The sequence below is a fragment of the Gallinula chloropus genome (genome assembly GCF_964237585.1).
Source record: "Gallinula chloropus genome assembly, chromosome: 1".
NCBI classification, from domain to species: domain Eukaryota; kingdom Metazoa; phylum Chordata; class Aves; order Gruiformes; family Rallidae; genus Gallinula; species Gallinula chloropus.
In genome coordinates, this window is record NC_140085.1 from 173,161,180 (window position 1) to 173,186,008 (window position 24,829).

The window sequence follows — 24,829 nt, forward strand, 5'->3', positions numbered from 1 at the left end:
GGCTCCGCGCATCCCGCCTAACCCTTCCGCGCGGCGCGGAGCCGCCCGGCCGGCCCCGCCGCCCGGCCGGCACGGGGAGCGACGTGCCCGGCGGCCAATGCCAGGGCCGCGCTCCACCATCCACCGCCCCCGCCGGCGCGGGCCAATGCGGTGCGGCGGGAGGGGTGGCTTAGCGCCGCTCACACCCTCCCTCTGGGCTTATTGAGAGTTATATCAAGAATTTCAGTTCAGAGAGAGAGGAGAGAGAGAAGGAGAGAGCGTATGTGAGGGAGAGAGGCTGGGAGGGAGGAGGGAAAGCGCCGTCGCTTCCTCCCGTCACTAAAGCAATAACCTATTAGGATTTTTTTTTTAATTTTTCTTTTTTTTTTATTCTTTTTTTTTTTTTTGGGAGGGGGGGCAATTGTCACCCCAGAGATAAAAGAGGCAGAGAGAAGCACCGCCAGACCAACTCTTGTCATTTCCAGTAAGAAGTTGCAGACTTCATGTAGCCGTCTCTGCTCTGCCGGGAGAGGGATGGAAATTGTGTGCAGTGCAGAGTGGAAAATACCCCCGGTCTAAAGAAGTGCACCGGATTTTTGCTTGCTGTTTGTTTGGGTTGTTTCGTGCACGTTAAACACCCGAAGGATCACCGCTTAATAGAAATGAAGCGTGGAGAGGATGACTAACGACAGAACTGTGAATTTGTTCCCTGGAGTTGCTAATTTGCCACCCCGAAGCAACACATATCTCAAGGAGGAAGCGTTTGGCTGCTGCTGATTTCTCCAAAACTGGTGTGTTTTACCAGATGCATTGTGCTGTATCTGCTGGAACAGATCATTGCTTAGCTGCAGCAGATCGTCAAAGGTAGACAACCAACGTAAGTGCAAAGTTACCCATACACTGTGATGCATTTCATGTGAGAGAGGGGAAAAAAAATAAAAAAAAGCCAACACGCAGTGTATTTATCTAGGGAAAGGATCAGTCTTTCGGATTCAGTTGATGTTGGTGGCAAAGGCTCACCTACTCGCTGTCTCTGCATCCCTACCTGCATCACTCTGCTGGAAGTAATCACGGGCATCAGCTACCGTGCAGCTTAATGCAGATAAGATTAGTGCTCAGGGGCTGCCCGGTTCCGCCAAACTGTGGATGCTGGCAGCCTTGCACCCGGGTAATTCGCGGTTAGCAGAGCATGCAAGCACAAGTCTGTCTGTCGCTTTCTTTTTCTTTCTTTCTTTCATTTTTTTTTTTTCCTCCACCTGCATTATTAGCCTGCAGTATTTATGTGTGGCAGCTGCTAATAACATCCTGGAGGGAGATCAGTGTCGATGGGGAAAGGCTGCATCTTTTCTCTTTTTTTTTTCCCTCTCGTCATCAGAAAATATATTCCCTCCTCCCCCCACCCCCCCCCGCCCCCCATCTGTAAACATGCTGGCTGCTCCTAAGTTGCATTGGAATCTCCAGCCTCCTGATTTATTGTGTGGTTTAAAAGCAAACAAAGTTTAAGGTTATTGAACAGAAGGAGAAGTACCCAACATCTGGAGAGGAAACATTGGGCTGAGAGTGTAAGAAACTGTAAGTCCTGTTATTGTCTCATCAGTTAATAGGGATGTGAAGTAGCCAGTGACGACTGCTGCAGCAGCAGCATGTCCGGGTGGTTATTTCCCAGTACGATATCTATAGAGAGGGATGCGAGGCACAGGGAGCAGAGAAAAATACGGTTTGCAAGAGCTAAAGAAAATATGTATGGAAGCAAACAACAAATTGCATTTGGCAGCTGACATAGCAGTTAGAATCCAGAAGTAGTGCGGGAAGATTTTTTTTCTTACTTGCACCAAATGACTGGGTGGAGGAGGGTAGAGGGGGGGAATGCACGTTACGGATTACACGGTGTACCAAGAAATTATTCAGAAAGTACGTGTCGAAACTGTAGCTACCCTTAATCCTGCAAGTAGTTATTTCCATTCTTGCTCTGTGCAAATGCAGCCAATGGGATATTGGTGCATTTGTCCAGGAGGATTGCTTGTAAAAGGGAGCAGCAGGGAAATGTACTGCTGCAAGTGTGCATTGCAAAAACAAGTAGTAGTTGGAGGTTGTGAATTTGTCATGCCTAAAAAACCAATAATGCTGTTCTGTGTGGTTGTGTTGACAGTGCTGTCTCCAAATAAGAAATGAGATGTAATGCATCCTGCAGTCCATGCATGCCTCCTCTTGCAAATCGCGCATCATTCCTCTCTGGAAACCTTTAAGTCCTAAAATCTGGGAAAAGAGAATAAAAACATTATCATGGACCTGAGGGATTTTTACCTGTTGGCCGCTTTGATTGCCTGTTTAAGGCTGGATTCTGCTATAGCTCAAGAACTTATTTACACTATTAGAGAGGAGCTGCCTGAAAACGTACCCATAGGGAACATACCAAAGGACCTGAACATCTCTCACATCAATGCTGCCACGGGGACCAGTGCCAGCCTTGTCTACAGACTGGTGTCTAAAGCAGGGGATGCCCCTCTGGTCAAAGTGTCCAGTACCACCGGGGAAATCTTTACGACATCTAACAGAATAGACAGAGAAAAACTCTGTGCTGGAGCTTCCTATGCAGAAGAAAACGAATGTTTCTTTGAACTTGAAGTGGTGATTCTCCCCAATGACTTTTTTAGGCTGATCAAAATAAAAATCATTGTAAAGGATACTAATGACAATGCACCTATGTTTCCATCCCCTGTCATCAATATCTCCATCCCAGAGAACACTCTGATCAACAGTCGCTTTCCAATCCCATCAGCAACAGATCCTGACACAGGTTTCAACGGTGTGCAGCACTACGAGTTGTTAAACGGGCAGAGTGTCTTTGGACTGGATATTGTAGAAACTCCTGAAGGAGAGAAATGGCCTCAGCTGATCGTGCAGCAGAACTTGGACAGAGAGCAAAAGGACACCTACGTGATGAAAATCAAAGTGGAGGATGGAGGCACCCCCCAGAAATCCAGCACAGCCATCCTGCAAGTCACAGTAAGTGATGTCAATGATAACAGGCCGGTGTTTAAAGAGAGTCAAGTAGAGGTTCATATACCAGAGAATGCCCCTGTAGGTACCTCCGTAATTCAGCTTCATGCTACAGATGCAGATATAGGAAGCAATGCAGAAATCAGATATATTTTTGGAGCCCAAGTCGCCCCTGCAACCAAAAGATTTTTTGCTTTAAACAACACCACAGGGCTGATCACAGTTCAGAGGTCCTTAGATCGAGAAGAGACTGCTATTCACAAAGTGACAGTGCTGGCTAGTGATGGTAGCTCTACACCAGCTCGGGCAACTGTTACCATCAATGTCACTGACGTAAATGATAACCCTCCTAACATAGACCTCAGGTACATAATAAGTCCCATCAATGGCACAGTGTACTTATCTGAGAAAGATCCCATCAATACAAAGATCGCCCTAATTACGGTTTCAGATAAGGACACTGATGTGAACGGCAAAGTGATCTGTTTCATTGAGAGAGAGGTCCCCTTCCACTTGAAGGCGGTTTATGACAACCAGTATTTGTTAGAGACCTCTTCCTTGTTGGACTATGAGGGCACCAAAGAATTCAGCTTTAAAATTGTTGCTTCTGACTCTGGCAAGCCCAGTTTGAACCAGACTGCCCTGGTAAGAGTTAAACTGGAGGATGAAAATGACAACCCTCCGATTTTCAGCCAGCCTGTAATTGAGCTGTCAGTTTCTGAAAACAACCGGCGTGGTCTATACTTAACAACTATTAGTGCCACAGATGAAGACAGTGGGAAAAATGCAGACATTGTTTATCAGCTTGGCCCTAATGCCTCCTTTTTCGATCTGGATCGAAAGACAGGAGTTTTGACAGCCTCCAGAGTTTTTGACAGAGAAGAGCAGGAACGTTTCATTTTCACTGTTACAGCCCGCGACAATGGCACCCCTCCTTTGCAGAGTCAAGCAGCTGTAATTGTTACTGTGTTGGATGAAAATGACAACAGTCCCAAATTTACTCATAATCACTTCCAGTTTTTCGTATCGGAGAACTTACCAAAGTATAGCACGGTAGGAGTGATCACAGTGACCGATGCGGATGCCGGTGAAAACAAAGCGGTGACCCTTTCCATCCTGAATGACAATGAAAACTTTGTGCTGGATCCGTACTCTGGAGTTATAAAGTCCAATGTTTCTTTTGATCGAGAACAGCAGAGCTCCTACACCTTTGATGTTAAGGCAGTAGATGGAGGGCAACCTCCTCGCTCCTCTACCGCAAAAGTAACCATAAATGTCATGGATGTTAACGATAACAGCCCCGTTGTCATCTACCCGCCTTCTAATACTTCTTTTAAGCTAGTGCCACTCTCAGCGATTCCTGGATCGGTGGTAGCCGAAGTGTTTGCTGTGGATATAGACACTGGAATGAATGCCGAGCTTAAGTACACTATTGTAAGCGGAAATAACAAGGGTTTGTTTCGGATTGATCCGGTGACAGGTAATATCACTCTGGAAGAAAAACCAACTCCTAACGACGTGGGGCTGCATCGCTTAGTTGTCAACATAAGTGATTTGGGTTATCCCAAATCCCTGCATACTCTTGTGCTTGTATTTTTGTATGTAAATGATACTGCTGGAAACGCGTCTTACATTTATGACTTGATACGCAGGACTATGGAAACACCTTTGGACCGGAACATAGGGGACAGTAGCCAACCCTACCAAAACGAGGACTATCTCACGATCATGATCGCCATTGTGGCAGGTGCCATGGTTGTCATAGTTGTGATATTTGTCACAGTTCTTGTTCGCTGTCGACACGCATCCAGATTCAAAGCCGCCCAGAGGAGCAAGCAAGGTGCTGAGTGGATGTCTCCCAATCAGGAGAACAAGCAAAACAAGAAAAAGAAAAGGAAGAAAAGGAAATCTCCAAAGAGCTCTCTTTTGAACTTTGTGACCATTGAGGAGTCCAAACCTGATGATGCAGTTCATGAACCTATCAACGGGACAATAAGCCTTCCAGCAGAGCTGGAGGAGCAAAGTATAGGAAGATTTGATTGGGGCACAGCACCACCAACAACCTTTAAGCCTAACAGTCCTGATCTTGCCAAGCATTACAAATCTGCCTCTCCACAGTCTGCTTTTCATCTCAAACCTGACACTCCAGTTTCAGTGAAAAAGCACCACGTGATTCAGGAACTCCCGTTGGACAACACCTTTGTTGGTGGCTGTGACACCCTTTCCAAACGCTCTTCCACTAGTTCAGATCACTTCAGTGCCTCAGAGTGCAGTTCCCAAGGAGGCTTCAAGACAAAGGGCCCCTTACACACCAGACAGGTAAACGAGCACTTTTACTGGTCTATAAGTACTGCATACAAGTGCCCGATCAACCAGTATTAAAAGTGCCACTATGTTGTGGGGTTGTTGTTTTGGTTTTATTTTTCTTTCTGTCTAATTTAATTTAGTTATCTTATGGGGGGAACAAAAAAAACACCAAAAAAACCCCAGAAACAAACTTGACCCCTTTATCATTTACATGGGGCTTAACCATGCATTTGCCAAATGCCTCTGATAGTTTGGGTTTTGAAGAATACTGATTGTTAAAGGACTGTTATGCATCCATGCATGTGCATGTACATGTGCATAAACAAAACTGGAAAAAAAAAGGACTTTTTTTTTTCTCCCCAGTATTTGACTGTCCAAATGTAACAGTTATTGAAGAAGAAAAACTGTTTCCTTAAATGCCAAATCTCAGTCAGGATATTTGACTGTTTGAAGATTCAAGGGATATGTACATTTAAATTTACAAGTGAGTTGGCGTGAGTTTCTTTGATAGTTCAAGCTGATTTGGAACTTTGCTGAGTTTAGTGTTACTTTAAAAGGGTTAATTACTTTTTCCCCCCTCCCCTAAAATAGACAGACGAATTCCCAAGCTACTTCATCTGTGAAGCACGTGGTTTGTTGGTAGGATATAACTAAGCCATACAGAAGTCTTCCTCGGTGTTGAGTTCAAAGTGATTTCGTTGTAACAGACTAAAGTTGGTACCTTGTAGACAGTTTGTCGCGTATTTAACTAAAAAAACAAAAATTTAAAAAAAAATATATAGTGGCCAAAGCATACTTTGGAAAGGGATGTGTTCTCTGAATACAGCTGGATTATGCAGAGAGGAAAGAAAAAAAGGAAAAGAGGGGGAAAAAAAAGTAAAAAAAGAAAGCCAGCCCATTGTAAATATTTTCTCATCCTGGTAGCGCGTAAGTGATCTGTCATAACTCATTTTAAACTGTGAAATGTGCCATATGAAGAGGGATTAGGAGGCTGAAGAACTCATATTTCAACCAAATCCAGCATTAGTTTTTCTTAGGTCTAATAATTCCCCGCTAATAAAGATTTAAACGCGGCGCTGTCTAATTTATTTCCGTGGGCGCTCGTCCTTTGCCGCGGAGCCAGCGCGCCGGCCGCGCCTGTAGGTGGCGCTGAGGTACCGCGCCGCTCGCGCTGGCCCGCTGCCAGCCCTGCGGTAGCTCGGCGAAGGGGGTTGGGGGCGGGGGGGGCGCAAGATGGGGCGCGGGGGGCGGGCGGGAGGCGGGAAGGAAGGAGCCGGTATTACAGCCAAAGAACCTTTTATTTGATCAGAGTTGCACCGGCGTGGCCAGTGGTTTCGGTCGGCGCGTTTGCAAGGCCCCCATCCCGAGCGCTCGGCTTCGCGGGTGCGGGGAGTCGCGCCCGTCCCCCCCCTCTCCCCCCCCACGTTGGCCCTGCGCCCTCCAAGTGACGGTGTTTTGTCTGAATTTATGGAGGGATGCGAATCTGAAAAGAGAGTCGGGTGAGACACATCTTGGGCTTGTCTTTGCGGAGAGGTTTTGACAGTAGCCGAGTTTAGGGTAGAGTCACCCTCTCGCTGTTGCATTAGCCTCCTCTGAGATGAGCGTGACGTTCCCAGAACGGTGTCTTGACTTCGGGTGTCTGTAAGGTGTCACGCTAACAAGATGCTAAGAATAAAACAAGCGCTTTTGAGGCACTTCAGCTGAAGTAACGGCTCTGAAACAACTTGTACTTACAACCAGGCGCTGGAAATGTGGCGGAAGGTTCTCACAAAGCCTTAACCTTCCTGAGGACCCTTCCTTAAGGGTAGATACTCCAGGGGCCGTCTTCAGGCTGTTACACGGCACCACATACATACTGTCAGCGTAAGTTAAAAAAAGAACCAACTAAAATAACCCCCCCCCAAAAAAAAACCCCACCCCAACAAATTTATAGAACAGCTCTGCATAATCTGTGGTTACTCGGCTGAAGTTTTCTCCCCAGTTTTAGTTAAAAAATCTAACACCCCCCAACCCACGCATTCCTTTTCTGATCTGAGATGTTAATTTAGCTTAAATTAGCTTTCCAAACTCTATTAGGAAACTGGAACTTAATCCCCTACGGCATCTAGAGACAGTTAAAACCCAAAAACTGATTTACCTGACAGGATGTATGAGCTTTACACGGTGAAATTGAACGGGGGCGGGGGAGGGAAGAGAACCCAAACAAAAAGTACTGGCAGCATTTTCAGAGTTACCTGTGTTTGTTCCATTAAATATAATGTTGTAGTTTAGTAATAATATCAGTCATTGTACCTGTATATGGGCATGATTCACATTCCACTGAAGTCTTATTGAATCCTTTTTTGAAGTCAGCAGACAGAAACTCATATCATACGATTTGGGTTACTCCCTGCAAAAGCTGTAATATTGTTTGTAACTGAAAATATAACTGTTTCCTAGGTAGACAGTTATCTAAACTGAGCTTGTATATTTTTATTCTGTGGGGAAGGTGATAATGTCCTTCTTTCCCCCCCCCCTACCCTCCCCCCCCCCCCCCCCCCCCAAAGATGAGTGTTAAAGGACATAATCTTTTTATGCCCCCTTGTCACTTTTGGCCAGAGGAGTATAATCAGCAATGGTAGGATGCATTTTAGGTAATATTCATTGGCACAGGAGTTAAATATACTTTCCTAGATCGTTTGGGTTTTTTTAATAATTTTTTGTTTTTCAGAATTGTGATCAGTTATGGCCTTTAAGCAAAATACTCAGACTTAAAAATCTTACTCATTAGTAGTACTGTGTGCTAATGCCACAGTATCTCAACAACATTTAAAAAAAAATCCTTTGGGAAGAGATATTTAGTTCCGTGCCACTGTACTGTTTTCTTGAGGTTAAAAAGAAGTGATTTCTCTGTATCTAATGTTAGAATTTGTAGTTAGTTACCTATATATTTGGTAAGTTTTCTTTATGTGGTTTGCCAAGGGTGCAGGAATTGTTGTGGAGGATGTTAAGATAGGGAAAGAAGAAATATGGGATTAATGTATATCTTAAGAAATACAAGCATCCTCTGTTTTTACTTACAGTGTATTTCAGTCCAAGGTAAATACACATGTACTGTATCTCGAAGATACATTAATACTGAAAGCTGAGACAGGAGTCCACGTTTGGACTTCATTCAAGCAAAAATCCTGTTACTTTTAATGGGAGCTTGGCCCTAGAAATCTGTTAGAACTGCCTCCTAAGTCAGAAAGCTTTTAGAATTGCTCAATTAATAGATTAATATTGTTCAAAAAGAGATTGTTCAATACAAATTTCTTAGGGTTTTGATGTTTGTTTGTTGTGGTTTTGTTTTTTGGGTTTCTTTTTCTTATTTGCTGGGCAATTTCTGTGCAATTGTCAATAAATTTAGTGGAAATTCTGTGGTTAAGCCTTCACATGTCACTTTGAATTGCACAGGCTCATGTTTCAGAAGTACCCAGTATAAAAACCAAAGCCTTCTTCAAGTGCCTATCTTGCAGTAAACCTGGTGGATGCTCTGAAAAGAGCATTTTTGAATACTTGAACTTGGGATTGTTCTAAATGCTAATTCACATAATTAGGAGTATGGAAAGGATGTTGCACACCACCAGCTTGTATAGCTAAGCTTCCAAAATCAGTGTTATGACTCATAAAAATACTGAAATCTATGCAGGCTTCTCAATCAGTGTTCTTTTCAGTATTTGATTGAACTTCAAAATGCACTTCAAATTAGTAAGTCACTACACCAAACAGCTACATAGAAATACAGTAGGAGACGACATGTTGTATTCTTCTATGTGAAACACCTCTTACAAAAAGCAAATAAACAGACAAAAACCTCCTACTCAGTGTCATTAGATTAACAATAGATTAAATAATAAAAGATATTAGGGCCAATTTATCATGGTTTTCCCAGTTTAAAATTATAATAACTTCATTTAATCAGATTTGAAGTGCTGCAGTGACAAATAATGGCAGGTTTAAAAATATGCATCAGTATGGGTTATGAGTAAAACCTTCAGTCTTCATTCCTAATCAAATAGGATTTAGGCGTGTACTTAACTTTCATTTAAAGTGGTAGGACTGAAGCAGATCCCTAGTCCAAAAGATTTCCAATGTTGTCTTCAAGAAAAGACAGCTGTGAGAAGACTCTTAAGTACTTTCCTGAATCGAGATGATAATCTATAACTTTTGGAAATGTGTGCAGTTCCAGTAGGTTCAGGAAAGCTAAATATATGTTAACACTGTCCTTTTATTTCTGTGCTCTCATGGCAGAATCTTTAAGGACTCGGGGCTTGATTGACATGTTAAATGCATTCTGTACTAAGGTATATTTTTAATCATATAGTCAATAACATAAGCTCTATGGAGCTTGCTTTACTCCTTTTTTCAGTCAATGGAGTTCTTGCCTGATCAGGGAACAAGTAGCCAGGCTCCCACTGATCAATGCACATCACTTAAGCTTTCTGTGGCAAATGTAATTGATGTTATCTTACTCTGGAGTGTTTAAATTTGTAACTTTAGGGTTTATGTAAGAGAAAGGAAGAGCTGAAAACATTAATGACTCTTAATTTGATACACTGAAAGTGGCAATTTCAAGGTGCATAACTTGATGGAAATCTGCATTGGAACAGCAGTGCAGAGTCTACGTCACCTGCAAATATTAAAATTCTGTAACCATAGCATTCCATAATTCTGTGCGCGGTATTATTTTTAGTGGCCTTGTTTTACCACTTAGTATTAAAAAATACGCTTCCATTGTTTCTTTTTTTATGCTTTATTTATGTGTTAGCATGGATGTTATTCTTGGGTGAGGACTAAGTCACCTGGAAAAAAAAATCTGCATGTAAAATGCAATTGTTTTTTAGTTCTGTATATTTCTATATATCTATACTAAAATATTAGAAATGGTGAAATTGTACAGTGTATTTTTTTCTATCCTTGTATAACTGAAAAATAGGTTAACGGATTTTGCTCAACTGTCTAAAGAAATTCATCTTTGAGCTGAGACCAAGCATGGAAAATTTCAGCTGAAAAGAAGAATTTTTCAGAAAGTTAAGAGCATGTGAAAACTGGGGGTTATAATGGAAATCTGAACATAACCCTAAGCTATAATACCATTTTCAATAGTGACAGTAGAAATGCTAAACTAGAGTAGAGAACATTTTGTGTATACAGATAGAGACAGTAAAAGCTTCATTTCTCTTTAAACCTTTTCCCATGCAAAAGATTTTTATCTGAATCACTGAGGTCTCATCTGTCCTGCATGTACAAAGCCAAAGTTTCACAAATGCAAATAAATTTATGCCACGCATAGGAGCGAGAGCTGGATCTTGAAAGTTTAATGCTATTGGAATTTTGTGATAATGTTCTTTTGTATATAGGGACAAGGGAGGATCTTTTCAGTTTCCATTTCAGGTTTTTGCTTCCAAAGAATCTGTTCTTCTAGCAGAGCAAAACCATACCAGCCACACTATCGACTACAACTTTATTGTAGCTAGAGGCTTACAGTAAGCTGTTTATTGCAGTTCCCTAACTCGGTTGACAGCAATTGGGGAATTAATTTTCTTGCCCCTGATGTGCTTTCTTGGGTATAAACAACAGATGTTAAAGATATGAAAACTGTGACCCATTTACATTCAGCAACTCTTTACAGGCACAGTCTACCTGTCTGGAGTGCAGGTTTCAAGTCCTGAGTAACACTGCTTCATCAGCTCTAGGATTCTTATTTTTGCAGTAGAACTGCTCGTCTATACATACTCCGAACGAGGCTGGATACATAATACCCCGTGGACCAATCCTCATCTAGGGAAATTCAGTTCAAGAATAGCTGAGTTCAAGTTTCAGTTATTTCAGGAGATGCTGTATCTTCTTACTCTAAAATTTAATTGCACCGAACATATACAGTGTAGCCGACACCGTGTTCTGAAGGATCTAACAGGAATTAGAGACGACACCTAAATTTCCGGTATCGCTTCTCCCCCGAAATATCAGAGTGGTCTGCAAGGTCTGTTCTGAGGAGTTTCGTGGTTGCTACTTGAATGCAACCATCTTGCATATATTCTGTAATGTTCATGCCTTGGCTGAAGGAAAAACACACACACACAAAATCATGTATTACTTTACTCTTCTTTTGTTACTGCTTTGACTTTCTAGCCTGTGGTGGAACATCTGTGAAGTGGTGTACCCCAGTAGACTGGTGTGGGCATTTAATTGGTTCATTTCGGGTTTACATGAGGTAACATTCCTCTGACTGGAGAAGGTTTTCCCAGGCTGTAGATAAGAAATCAAAGGATGCTATCATATTTTACTCTGTGTGTGTGTGGGTGTGTGTGTATCTTTTGTTCATGTCCATTGAAGTCTTTTAGCAAGACATTTGCAACATGAGGGGCTTTAGCATCTTACCTAAGTGCTTGTCTAGACACAAAAAGCATATCATCATAACTGTTCCTTTGTAACTAAAATATCATATGAAAAAGTTCCTTCTAATATAATTGCACTAATTTTGTTGTAATGGATTGTGTTCTAGTGAGTTATAAACTCTCTCTGGAAACAGAAATAGCCATTACTGACAGAAGACAGCTTAAATTGGTATTGCTGCACTACTATATTGGTTGTGTGATTATGAAAACGTCAAATAAATAAGGAGATGAAATTGTTTTGTATAGCAGCATTGTTGTAGTCAAAAAAACCCTCTGTAGATTATTTCTAGGACCTAAGGATTCAGGGAAGCATTGGGGCCACTATAATTTTGAGTATTCATTTCATCTTGATCTTATAAAAAAATAGAATCTGGACTTTAATTTGGCCTGCATTCTCAATTTAGTTTTCAGTTTTTGTGAGTACCATGAATTATGTGTGATAATGCAGACAAAGGTGGTTAAAAATCTGATTCGTAGGTGTACCGAGGTGTCTAAATTACACCTGTCCCAAAAGTTACCCATTCATTGTGTCTGTGTCTTTTGCAACTAGCAAGTTGCGGGGGAGATTTGTTTTAAAGTCTTGGCATGGGTTGTCCTTGCATCTTCTGTTGCACAGAGGGAAAGTTGAGTAATACAGCATTTGTCAGGATTTGTTGGTGTGTAGTGCCTTTAGTTTCCTATCAGCTGATGTTGTAGTTTTGCCATTTCTTTTGTGAAATGCCACACTGATTTTTTTTTGTGCCACAAATATTGTTACTTGTAAGTTGTTCGGGAATATGCACACTTCTTGCTACAGGAGGAATATAAGGAACACTTTCTTAGACTAACAGTTCGACATTTGAAGTTAAATCCAAACTGGGGTAAATCTGCTGATTAACACAATCTGCAGCTTTTCTTGATGATAACTTCTTTATAAAAGCAATAAGAAGATCTTGAGTTAATATTTCCAAAATATGAAAAATATTTAAATTAATTAGCAATCAAGTGAATCATTTTATTTTGAGTTGAATTTGACAAACTGTGACGGATCAGCTGTCAGATTTTTCATCCTTCCTTTGTGTCCTCCTCCAGGTTCACAGAAACAAGTCCTAGGTAGCATTTTAAAATAGCAACCTCTCCCCACTCAAAAAAACTGAATTACATATTCTCACTGGCTAATATCTGAAAGATGATAGCTACTGATACTGATTTGTAAAACACTTCATAGTTTCAAACTGGTAGTCATCCATTCTCCCTCATTACTTACATCCAAATTAAGTGTTAGAACTACTTCTATTTGTAATTTTGCAGTATATTCTGAGTACCTCTTAGGCTTTCATGTACTGAAAACCCAAAACAGTTGCTGCTACGAAAATTCGGTGATTGGTTTTCTTAATTATTAAAATCCATTAAATGCCTGCCTTTATACTACCTTTGACCAAATGGGCTTCTTTAGCCTATGCTTTATATGATCGTACAGTCTTTAAACCACCAAAAAAAAGTAAGATGAAGCCTGTATTTCATCTGTGAATGGCATTTGCCATTCTTACAGCCTCTTGTTGGTTGACAGCTAGCAGTAGTATCTTTTAAATGGCTAAACCTGAATGATGCAGATTTCTGTTTTATAGTCTGTGTTCCTTGAAAACACATAAGGTTACAGAGGCAGTTGCGTTTCTGATATAAAGGCATCTGTAGGGTACATGTGTTTCTACATATGACCTATATATCAGGTTATTATAGGGAGTGTTCACTCAGGTGCCTTAAGAGAAGTAAAAGCTTTGCTACTGAACTTCATGGCGCAATACTTTCACAACTGAGGTTTAAGTGAGTTTCTCTCTTCTCCAACCAGCACTTTACAACAAAGTTGTAACAGAAGGTTTGGTGTCAGAGGCAGGAGTCTGGGAGCACCAGAAAAGGCTGCAGATCTGTGAATTTTGATTTAAGAGAACACCTCCCTCCTGTGTAGAATAACATGCAGAGCCTGAAAGGCAGTAATACTTAAGCCCTGGTTTTAGTAGCTTTTTAGTGTGGTAGGTTTTGGGAATACTGTTGTTATGCCAGTCCATCTCCTTGGAGGAAGATATGTAATGAATATATCTGAACATTATGGTTGCTTTAGGTGCCCAATTTCTGATTGTGAATCTAGCCTAATTTCTGAAATTATGTTCACAAAAGGTATTATTTTTATAATTTTCACTGATACACTTATCTGGTAGCACCAGTGCACACAGTACCTGACTTTGCTTCTGTTGACATTACAGTGGGATTAATCTTTTCTAAGTTCTGTTTGTACATCAAGTCTGCTGCACTGAGTTCATGGTTTACTCCACCCTAAAGAAAATATGCTGGTTTTAACTAATAGCTGAAGCTGATGGATGCAGTCTGGTGAGATACATCCCACACCAGTGAAGAGCATGATCCAGTCTGGTTTTCTCTCTGAGGTCAAGAGAAGGGTTTTAAGGATATGTATTTCTTTAAGTAAAGGTATCATTTGAATAGCATATATGTAAACAAAAATATATAACGTGCACAGTCGCCTTGGGGAAAGTCTTTAGATTATGGCCCAAATGCAAAGGCTTCCGAATCAACAGAAAGCCTCTTACTGACTTTCTATTCAATTGTTATCTGGCCATTCACACAGCTGTCTATCATAGAAAGGCCATGCAAACACCAATTATTTTGTTTTGGTGGTGTGACAAGTCTTTCTGGTTCTTCTCGGTGCTACGTGTTCCTTGATAACTCATTCTGTGAGTATGAGCTGAGGAGAAGGAAGCTGTAAACTCTTGATCTCTACCCCCAGTTGTACCTGGCCATTCGCATTATAGTGTAAAAATGCTTCTTTTACCTCTCTGTTTTAGCTATGTTTATCGCTGTATGAATTTTCAGTCACTTGTCAGATTGCTTCACTTTCACCATTTCAAAAATATGGGTCAAAATATCAGTGTTACCGGGAAGAGAATTTGAAATCGCCTAGAGTTTGTGACAACAGTATCCTGAAACATGGATCACACTGAAGTCTGTGGCATCCAAAACAGCAGGAGGTAGACTGTGCCCCAATAGCAAAGCCCTTGCCATCACCCATGTTTTTAACAACTGCCAGATAAATAAAAAAATAAATGAAATCTGCATCTGTCTAAGGACAGTAAACCTTGCCTGTTGGAATTTAATCTCTCCCCTGTACAGGAGATGGACTTCCCTATTTGAGATTTCATCAGTTTCATTGCAGAAAGCTGTTACATCTGTCAAACATTTCAGTTTGAAATGAACACCTGATTTTTATTTTTTTTTTCCTTTGCCTTTGTATGCTACAAGAGCACCAGGTTGTCAATCAGCAGAAATACAAAATGAGACAAGATAGGTGATCCACTACTATGATTGGCATTTTATTTTTATTTTACAACCCCTTTTTTTCTTCCTCGAACTACAGTGACTCAAAAATGGCAATGCTTGCCTGTACTGTGGAAACAGATGAGCAACATAGATATGGTGAAGGGATGCCACCTTTGGTTCACCCCAGTCCGGTCTGTCTTGACTTGTGATGGCCATCCTTTTGAAAGTACTGGTACAGGCCAGGTGGACAGTGACGCTGTAGGTGACTACAACTGTTAATTGTGTGAATGTCAGTCTCATGTGAAAATATATTGTATGAATGAGGTTTAATCAACTTACTTTCATTTTTCTTCATTTTTGCTATAGAATTAAAACATTGCAACAGACTTCATTCAGTCCATAATATTTAATCAGTAGAGCAGGACCACTTCGGAGTGAGATGTGTAGGCTTTCTAAGTGCCTCCAGGCAAAAGGGCTGTCCAGAACCTTTAGCAAGTAATATGATTCTCATAATTTATAATTTTAAATCTGTTTCCCTAATTATGAATCAGAACTTTTGTTTCTTAAAGGTGATTTGTTTCAAATTTTGGACTACGAAATTGTCAAAATGGTAGGTGCTTTCCAAGAATTTTAGGAAGTTGACGCACTTCCGTGGTTCTGTGATGTGTCTATTGATAGCATCCCTGCTGAACATCTCTGGATTTCTCTATTACTCGGCTTTCCTCCAATCTAGGCTTTGGTCTTCTTCTGTGCTTTAGCAGTTGATTAAGAAATATTCTAATCCGTCACAGAGTACCAAGAGACTAATGGCTTGTGGAGTATTTTAATCTTCAAGCTTCCACTATAAATGATATGAAAAATGGTGTCATTTGGCTGATGCTTAAATACATCTCTTTCTTTTATGAGATATTGTCACTGTGCTTTCTTGTTTCTCTTTTCAATCTCTTTAATTCTGAGAGCATACTTATTTTCATAAAACATACGTATGCATATCAGAAAGCAAGATTTCTCCTCAAATGAAGACCAATCACAGTAGAGAAGTGGCATGTTTTGTGTATAATCTGATGTGGCCCACACAACTCATAACCACACATTGCTATAGGTAAGGACTTCTAATGACTACTGGCTTCATTAAGATTCAAAGTTTTGAAGTAGTTGGAAGCAAATCTGGATAGAAGTATAATACGGGAAGTAAAAACACTTTCTGAAGTAGACACTTGTTTTGAATTGTTCCAGTAGATTTAAAACAATCAAATTAGAACAATTTATAGCTTTTAATACATATCTGAAAAGAAAATCCATTCCTGCAACATGTAACATTCATTTTCCCTCTGCAACTCAGTGTCATACTACATTTGGATTGCAAAACTGAGCTGAAGGTTTTGCAGAGCTGAAGCTAGGGCCTAAGTTCATAACCATTAATTTGCAGAGATTTTAGCTGGGGCAGTTCCTTCTGCTTATAACCGGAACTGAGGGAGTAAATGTATCTGGCCCTAAGTTGGATGTCAAATCCTGATATTTCATTTTGCGGACTTTTAAGTACTAAAAGCAGGTATAAGACGAACAGAGATGGTTGGTTTTGTAGTTTCATTCACCTGCAATTCATACTGGCCCAAACTGGTTCACTTCTAATTAATATTACATAGGCATCCTAGACACACATTACAGGGGAGTGAAACTAGTTTTGTACGGCATAATGGTTTGTATGAATCATCACCCTTCAGAGCAGTTAACATCTGTGTTATAGACGTACACAACCAAAATCCTCTCTATCTTCACCTACAGCTGCTAGAGTACTGTGCGAGGCTGTAGTATCCCCTAGCCTGCTGGATTTCACCACCTATTTTTGTAGCCATACCATATCTGTCGTAGTTAAAACAAGCAGACAAAATAGTTCTTTAATACATGGTTTTCTTGCTTGCTCTTTTTTTTTTCTTTTTTTATAAGATTGTTCATGCTTTTCTCACAGATGGCATAATGCATTCACAATTCATAATAGGTGTGGTGTCTCACTGAGGCTTCTGATGGAAAATTGATTCTGAAAACAACAGCAAAAAATGTAAATCACAAAGCAGAACAGTGGAGACTGCAACTCAGTAACTGGATAGTGCTTCCTGAATTCAGCAATTTGAAAGGGAGATTGGGATGAGAGATGAAAACATTTATGTATCTTTACATTTCAAAATGGTTAAAAGCTCAGTGTGCATGTCTGGACTTGCAGGAAAACTTAGTCTTTTAATAAGAAAGCTGGCAGTGCTGCTGTGATATACAGAATGTCAGTGATCCTTGAGTCTGCTTGTTTAAAGCGGCATGCTGAGCACTTTTCAGCAGAGCGGTTTCATGCATTGCCTACTAAGACGCTTTATAGATGGTGCAGATCAGCTCCAGACAAAGTACTTCTTGTTGCCATTTATGATTTTTATCTGTCATAAATATGTCACAGGAGTAATTCCCAATTTCAGAGCTTTCATTCTTTGGATCAGTGGTGACCACATTAAAAAGCATTCTGTATTCACTATCTCACACTTGATATTTTTTTTAACATTTTCATGTCCTACTGCTAAATACAAGCCTGGCTTGTGTTCGGTGCTGTCGAAGTTCATTTCAGGAAGCCTCTAGCTACTGAAGAATGTTATATCTTACTTCCTGCTGTCCTCACTAAAGATAGTTGGGGGTCAGGAGATCCCTCTGCACGGTGTGCTGCTGCTTGCTACTGCTCATGACATTTGGAGTCTGATAGGGATGCTGTGATAGCACCTTCAATTAAAAGCCATAGGCAACAACCATAACAAAGAGAAGCCTTAAGACTGCTTAACATTATGCCATTGCCTCGACTAGAATAAAACCAGCATGAGAATAAATTGGCTATGTTAGCTTAATTCTGATCTTCACCTAAGCACTGCCCGTGAGACCTTAGACCTAGCAGAAATCTCTTGCTGAAATATCGAGGGGCATTTTTTGAGATTGCCTAAATTTATCATATTTCCGTTAGAAAACACTAACACAGTTCTATTCAAGTTTTAAAGCCTTAAGCTTTTGCTGCTTGTTTTGGGTTTTCATTACTTTTACGTGTATACAGTTACACAGATAATGAGAAACCCACGAAACCTGCATATCACTGCATGTAACATCGCTCTGCAACTATTTACCACCTCATTAGTTTTTTCAATAGCAAAGATAACTTAGCATTCTGTCATGAAATTTGAACTGCCACCACATCCAGCTGAAGCTTATAAGCCACGGCGTAATAACTTTCACAAAGTGCATTAACTCCTGCACCAGAAGATGCAATCTTGTAAACACAAAAAATTCAGATGACTTTTTATACCTGTGATGCCAGTTTATTTGACATTTTTCTCCTGTAAATTTTGCTGCTCTTAGATATCTTACAAAATACGAAGGTTCAAATTTAGCTGCTGTGTGTTATTCTGCACAGCTCGATTGACTGAATTAGACTTGATCTCATTTACATTTGGACTGTGCCGTACACTCATTACTCTTTAAACATGATGTGCCTTTTTTCTCATTTTTGTTAAGGCTTTATCTTCCACAAAAAAAAAAAAAAAAAAGGTGTGTTTTACATCTAAATTGCTATTGTGAGGTATCTGTCCGAATGTAAAATCCTCGTGGAGACAAGAAGCAGGTATTTCATACCTTGATGTAGCTGGTCGAGGTCAGCCCCGAACAATACACCAGGGGTTGATCTCAGCTGGCTATGTACAGGTGAAACTACAATACCTTATCATTAGCAGGATTTTATACTGCATTACCTACTTCAATGTAAAATCATGTCACGCTACCTTGCAATGTAAAGGTGCCTTTGAGGATATGAGTTACATGTGTACTTATTCTGGGTCCTTTTACACTTCTAAAGTGATGCAAAGCGAACCTCTGCCCTACTGTGTTGCAAAACCGTACAATTTGGTCCTGTGGCTGAGGTAGAGCTCTCATTGGACTTTTAACATTTATCCCAGGTTACATTAGCAGCAGTGCCCCCAGAAGTTCCTGCCAGGCTTGCATTACCAACTGGTATAATTCAAATGCATTTGCACACCTTCATCAATGTTGGTGCTACCATTTTGCAAACTATGCACGACTGCATCAATGATTGCAGCTGCATACAATGGTTATAACTCAGTCATCCCCCCCCAAAGTGGAGTAATGTGAAGCATCAAAATCAAACATTAATTTAACACAGGCCATTAAGTTGTGATGGTGATGGTATAGATGTGCCTGTATTCAATTTTTACTTCGGTAAAACACAGTATTTTATAGGAAGCATGATCAGAATAAAACATTTCCTCCAGAGTCTACTCCATCTTAACAATAAATGAATAGAATAGGAACAAATGCCAGTCCTTTACAAGCAAGGTGAGCAGACCTGGCATGAGACACCTTCTCCAATTTTTTGAGCTGTGGTTTGGGTCTGCCTGCTCCTAGGAATGTACTTCTCAGTGCTTGTCTCCCACCTTTATTAAAGTGTGGTATGTAAATATAGTTCACTGAAATAGTTCACTGGTTCAAATGCCTCTCAACTGAAGTGTTACCATTCCTTTAAAAATGCCTTTAAGATTTGTTGTTTTGTATTAGGTAAGCAATCTGGAAATATAGTTGGTTTATACCTCTTGAAATGTTCCTTTACTATTGTCTTATCTCTTCATTTTTCATCTAAACTCAATGACCTTTTTTTGCACTTTCTACTTCTGAACTTTCCAGGTAATTTCCTTGCCTCACATCCTGCACAGGTGCTCCACCCATCCATCTAAGGATTCTCTCCTTTTCAGTATTCTTTTTCCTCTCTTCTTTTTTCCCCCCACAAACCTACCCACAAGGCCACGTATTTGGTTTGTAGTCAGTAGTTACCCGGCGGGAGACATTTCCCATTCGCATGTGATACCTGCTGGCTGCTGCTTCCAATTATGCCATATGCTGGAAAGCCGAGCTGTTGAAGCATTGAAGTCGATGTTATAATCAAACTAGTTAAGAAGGTAGCAGTGTGTCTCATAAAGGGTTCTGGACATTGTCTGATTTCTGCCATCAGCAAAATACTGACAAGTCCTGCTTTGTTTTGCTGCTTTTTCAGGTGGCAAAAAGCTAGACATACATTCATTATATTGTAAAATCACAACCTTCGAGATCTTGCTGAATCTGCCCTACAGCTATTTATCACATGATTGCAGGGAATGAAAATAACATTTTTCCTTCTACTAGGAATATGTTGCTAACCTTGAGGCAAGATAGTGCATAATTTTATGTGTGCCTAGTCTTGCTGTTATATATAGACTGTTTTGAGATGAATCAGTGTTATCATTTCCCAGAATTTAGCACTGGCGTTTCAGCAGAGCCAAGGAGATTTCATACACTTAGGCTCTTGGCTGCGACAGTGACCAGGGTTCCCAAGTCTGAGTCACATTTACACTAATGCCATTTTATAGCCATGGAAAAAGGCCAAGAAGATGCTAATATCATTTACTTCCAAGTTTGGGTTTGGGTTTTTCTGGGAGGCTTTTTCAGAGTTCTTTTTGTTTGTTTGGGGTTTTTGTTGTTCTGTTGCATGTATCTCTGCGTAAAGGCTATTTGACCCCAATTCTGATTTCACATCCATTAATATTACATGTTTGAATTTACAGCTATTTCACTGATAGTTTTTTCCCTGTAATCAAGAGTTGAACCTGTCTCCTCCTGTCTATGTGATAATCCCTCTTTCTTCCTCCCACAACCAAAAGTCTGCAGGAAACTCTGAGATCTCTTAAGAATTTTTTTTCTTTCCTGCGGCACCCATCTTTCTCTTTCAGCTTCTTGCATAAACCTGTTTTTTAACATGGAGCATTAATTCACATTACATAGCAAGAGTTAGGGAAACTGGAGTTCAGTCCCCCTCCGCAGTTACCAGTTTGACTGTCAAGTTGCCTGTCTGATGCTCTTCCAAGCACAGACTTGCTATAGCTGTGTACATAATTTGTAGCTCTGACTTTTTGGTTTAGTTTGTTCTCAGGGTGACCTGCCATGAGTAGTTTTAAGTGCACTGAGATGTTTTCCGATACTACCTGGGCACTTGCTGTCATGGCCCACTTTTGAGCTACTTAGGCATATAGACAGCATTTTTAGGTATTGTCTAAAGAGAAACTTACCCAGAATGAAATTTCCAAGATCCTTATATTGAGTTTCAGGTTTTAATGTTTGTGATACTTCAACATTTTAAGAACAGCAGGCCAGGACAGCATGGAATTTATAGGAAAAAGAATATTGAGGAGTATACTGAGGAAAACAGTTGAATCTGCAAATCAGGCTACATCCATTGTTTTAAAGGATAAAGTACTTCTGAGTGTAGACTTGTTAGGATTACCTGAGACCTTAACAGGAACTTGCACGGTTACAAACCATATGTCATTATTTTCCAAGCACAGGGGACAATAGAATCACATTTCTAGTGGTTTTATGAGGTAGTTTTAACACAATGTACTATCCTTAATCCAAAACCACTAGACCTTCAGATTATGCTGTTCCAATTTGCTGTGTGAATTTTCTTTGGGGGATTCCTAGTTGATTAAAGCTTGATAAAAACAAATGTCATAAAGGGATAAGGTTGGTTGTGCTCTCTTCTGGAATTGGGGTAGCTGTCCCAAAGTAAAGGTGTGAAAGCAGCAATCCACTTTTGCAGATGTAGTGGAGGCAAAAATACTGTGATAAATGCTGCAGAACCTACTTGGGAAAAATGCCCACTTGTTTTATTGAAAATTTTGCCTGATTAAGACCTGTTTTCCCCTTATCTCTGAGTTTCTTGGACAAACTGTGCTGACTCTGATCCAGTAAAGTAGAGCAAGCTTCTTAATCTGGCACATTAAATAGAAGCTCAGCTGGGAAAGGGATGCAGTATTTTGTCTTTGCATTTCAATTGAGTTGAAACTTCTTATTTTAAGCTTGGGTTCTGAGAATCATCTGCAAGCTACGTAACATCATTTACAAAGTCAGGTGATAGATGCCTGGACTGAATGCAAGTGTCTGAGGGGACACATCTTTGCTGTTAATAAAAACAAATATAAATAAACGCAATGTTCACACTTCCTTATTCAATTCTTTCAAGCAACTCTATTCTGACTTGAGGCACTCCTGCTGTTTGCAGTCATGGACCTTTCTTTTATCACAGGCATCGTATTATGCTAATCTGCATGCTGGGCAAAAGCCCAGTTAAGAGTACTTGAAAGTCTAAAAGAAGTTTCACTTTTGACCACATCCCTGATTTGAAGCAAGATGGCTAATGTAGAAAGGGTTGCTACCTCTAGAGGAATGGAGAGGGTCTTGCATCTCTTCCTTAAAACTGGCATCCTTTTTTTCTTCTCATTTTTCCTTCCTTTGATCCTGGGAAATTACATTTTTACCAGTGTAATAACTAAAAGAGTTTCACTTTTTATTTCTAAAACAAGCAAACATTTATTCCCCTTCCCCTCCTCCACTTGTACTCAGACTTCAGTCTCTGCCAAAAATCCGAAAGGAAATTGCCAACTGTTCTGTAACTCTGTAAGCCATTATTGAGTACGCACTCCAGTTCAAAATACAATACGTAAACCTGCAGCAAGTCTAGCACAGATCATAAACAAGTAACTTACGCAAGTACTAACATACGTATTTTTGATGCTAATACATATAAATTATGAAATATAAGTACACTGTCAGTAATCGCATGAATAATGTAGTGTTTTGTCTTGTCACATGGTGAATGAGGTGAAGCTTTATGTACGGTGAGTGCTTGTAACCTAATTGTCTGTCTCCCAGGAATACTGAAAATACTCAGTTTAATATACAGAAGTATTTGTTAAGAAGCTTACCAAAACAATATGGTGGGCTTAGACTGAGATCACACCAGAAGGTCCATCCTTCAGTTCTCTGAATCATAAGAAGAAACAGATTGTGTCAAAAGGAAAGCGAGAAATAATGTAATCTAACCAAATTGCACTTTGGCGGAGTCGTGGGCCAGCTGAGGTTTCTTGCCTGTTCTCAGTTAATGTAGGTATTTGACACTATACTGAGGAGTTGAGCATTTTAATTGTGAATATGCTTTCCTGGAAAGCAAAAATCTTGGTAGCCTTAGAGAAGCCTTTATCTCAGAATTACCAGGTTGGAAAATACCTTTAAGATCATTGAGTCCAACCGTTCCTGTCCTATGTTAAACCAGATCCCTAAGTACCTGATCTACCCTTTTTTTAAACAGATCTAGAGATGGTGACTCAACCACCTCCCTGGGCAGCCTGTTTTAGACAACTCAGGGGTGGTCAAGTCAGACAGTGCTCCTCTGAAGGGTCAACCAGAAGAATAAACCAGTTGGTTGCATCAGTACTTGCACTAACCCTCATTTGGGAACCACAGTATTTAAGAGAGCCCAGGATAAAATAGATACTTGCTTCTTTCACGTTTTTCATTGCTTTCCCTGGAGCCTTCTTGTGCATGATACCTGTTGAAGTCCATGCAGGGCTTTTTTTGGGGGGTGGGGGCTTGGAAATAGTAACTTTTTAGGAATCTACTGATGAAAATTTTGTGACTCCTGCTATTTTTGCTTAGATCGAAGACTTAGTTTTTCTACCTCTTTAAGGTGTTTTGGCTCCTCTTCTTATTGTCTAACCAAAGGTAACAAGAGTATTCTTACCACTTTCTTACCCCCTGACCGCAGGTTTACTGTTTTTCACCTGTGCTGTGTTTCACAGGAGAATGAGCAAATACTCCCACAGTGTAACCATTATTTGTCATGAAGTGAATCACACGTCTGTTTCATGTACTTACAGTTTTGTGCTGTTTTATCAACGGTTACTGTTAGGTATGTAGGCTTATTGAATATTTACCATATTTGGGGTTGGAATCTTAAACCATAAAGCTTTCTCATTTCCTAAATCAATCTGTTTATTTCTGCTATCATGAGAGCTATTTCAAACAGAACAGTCAAAAATACTTATAGGGGATATAATGTTGCATAGCACCTAATTTATTTCATTTTAAGTATTATTTTAAAAATATAATTTATAAAACTTTTAAAGTGATTTACAATAGAGAAATATCATTACTGCTATTTCAGTAAAAGGGTAGGTTGAGGTGTAGAGAAACAATGTCTTAAAGGTGGTGCTTTCAAAGCTGAGAATAGAACATGGAATAAAGATGATGCGCATTAGATGCAGTGGCCCTTATGCAGAACAGTTATTGAACTAGATATAAAAAGTTGATGTTTTCATGGAGGAAAATGTAACAGTTGTATAAAGCTGAGAATGCCAGCATAACATCAGCAGTTATTTGCATAGTACTGTCAGGGACAAATATTCTGGAGACAATTCAGTGAATCAGAGCTGTTTGATTAATCAAATCAAGTCTCTGTTGTAGCAATGCAAAGAGGTTATGTCTGCTGGCAATCTGATTTGAAATCAAATGTTTATGGATTAATGAACACAAGACAATTGCTTCTAAGCCTCTTTTCAAGCAAAATCTTAGGCCTTTAGAAATGTGGATAAGTAGGGAATGATTAGCCGGGTCTGACAGCACAAGTGAAAATTTATCCCCTCAAACAAACACTCTTTACAATTAAAGAAAATCCAAGCAATTAAAAGCAGAAAAAATAAAGGAAAGAACAAAATTTACAAGTTGTGTTTGTTATTTTATTAACATATGGTAATGTAAGCAAATTGTAATCACAGTTACGTTACATTCTAATTGTATGACAAACTTAACAGAGCCATATCATTTCTTACCAAATGAGGATCTCTCTTACAATCTGCTTTTTAAAAAGCAGTCCAGATCTCATCTTTCAATGACCCTTACACTTTAATGTATTAAAA

The 24,829-nt window shown here is 40.0% G+C and overlaps 1 protein-coding gene across 2 annotated transcripts in view; it reads left to right on the forward strand.

Annotated features, from left to right (window-relative positions):
- Positions 1-2,262: 2,262 nt before the first annotated feature.
- PCDH9 (protocadherin 9) overlaps positions 2,263-24,829 on the forward strand; it is a gene marked incomplete at both ends in the record, with an annotated part of 686,593 nt that continues 664,026 nt past the window's right edge. For both annotated transcript variants that reach the window (XM_084272703.1, XM_084272704.1), the window contains one exon: positions 2,263-5,298. In XM_084272703.1, the coding sequence (XP_084128829.1) occupies positions 2,263-5,298 (3,036 nt within the window). The remainder of the gene's footprint in view (positions 5,299-24,829) is intronic.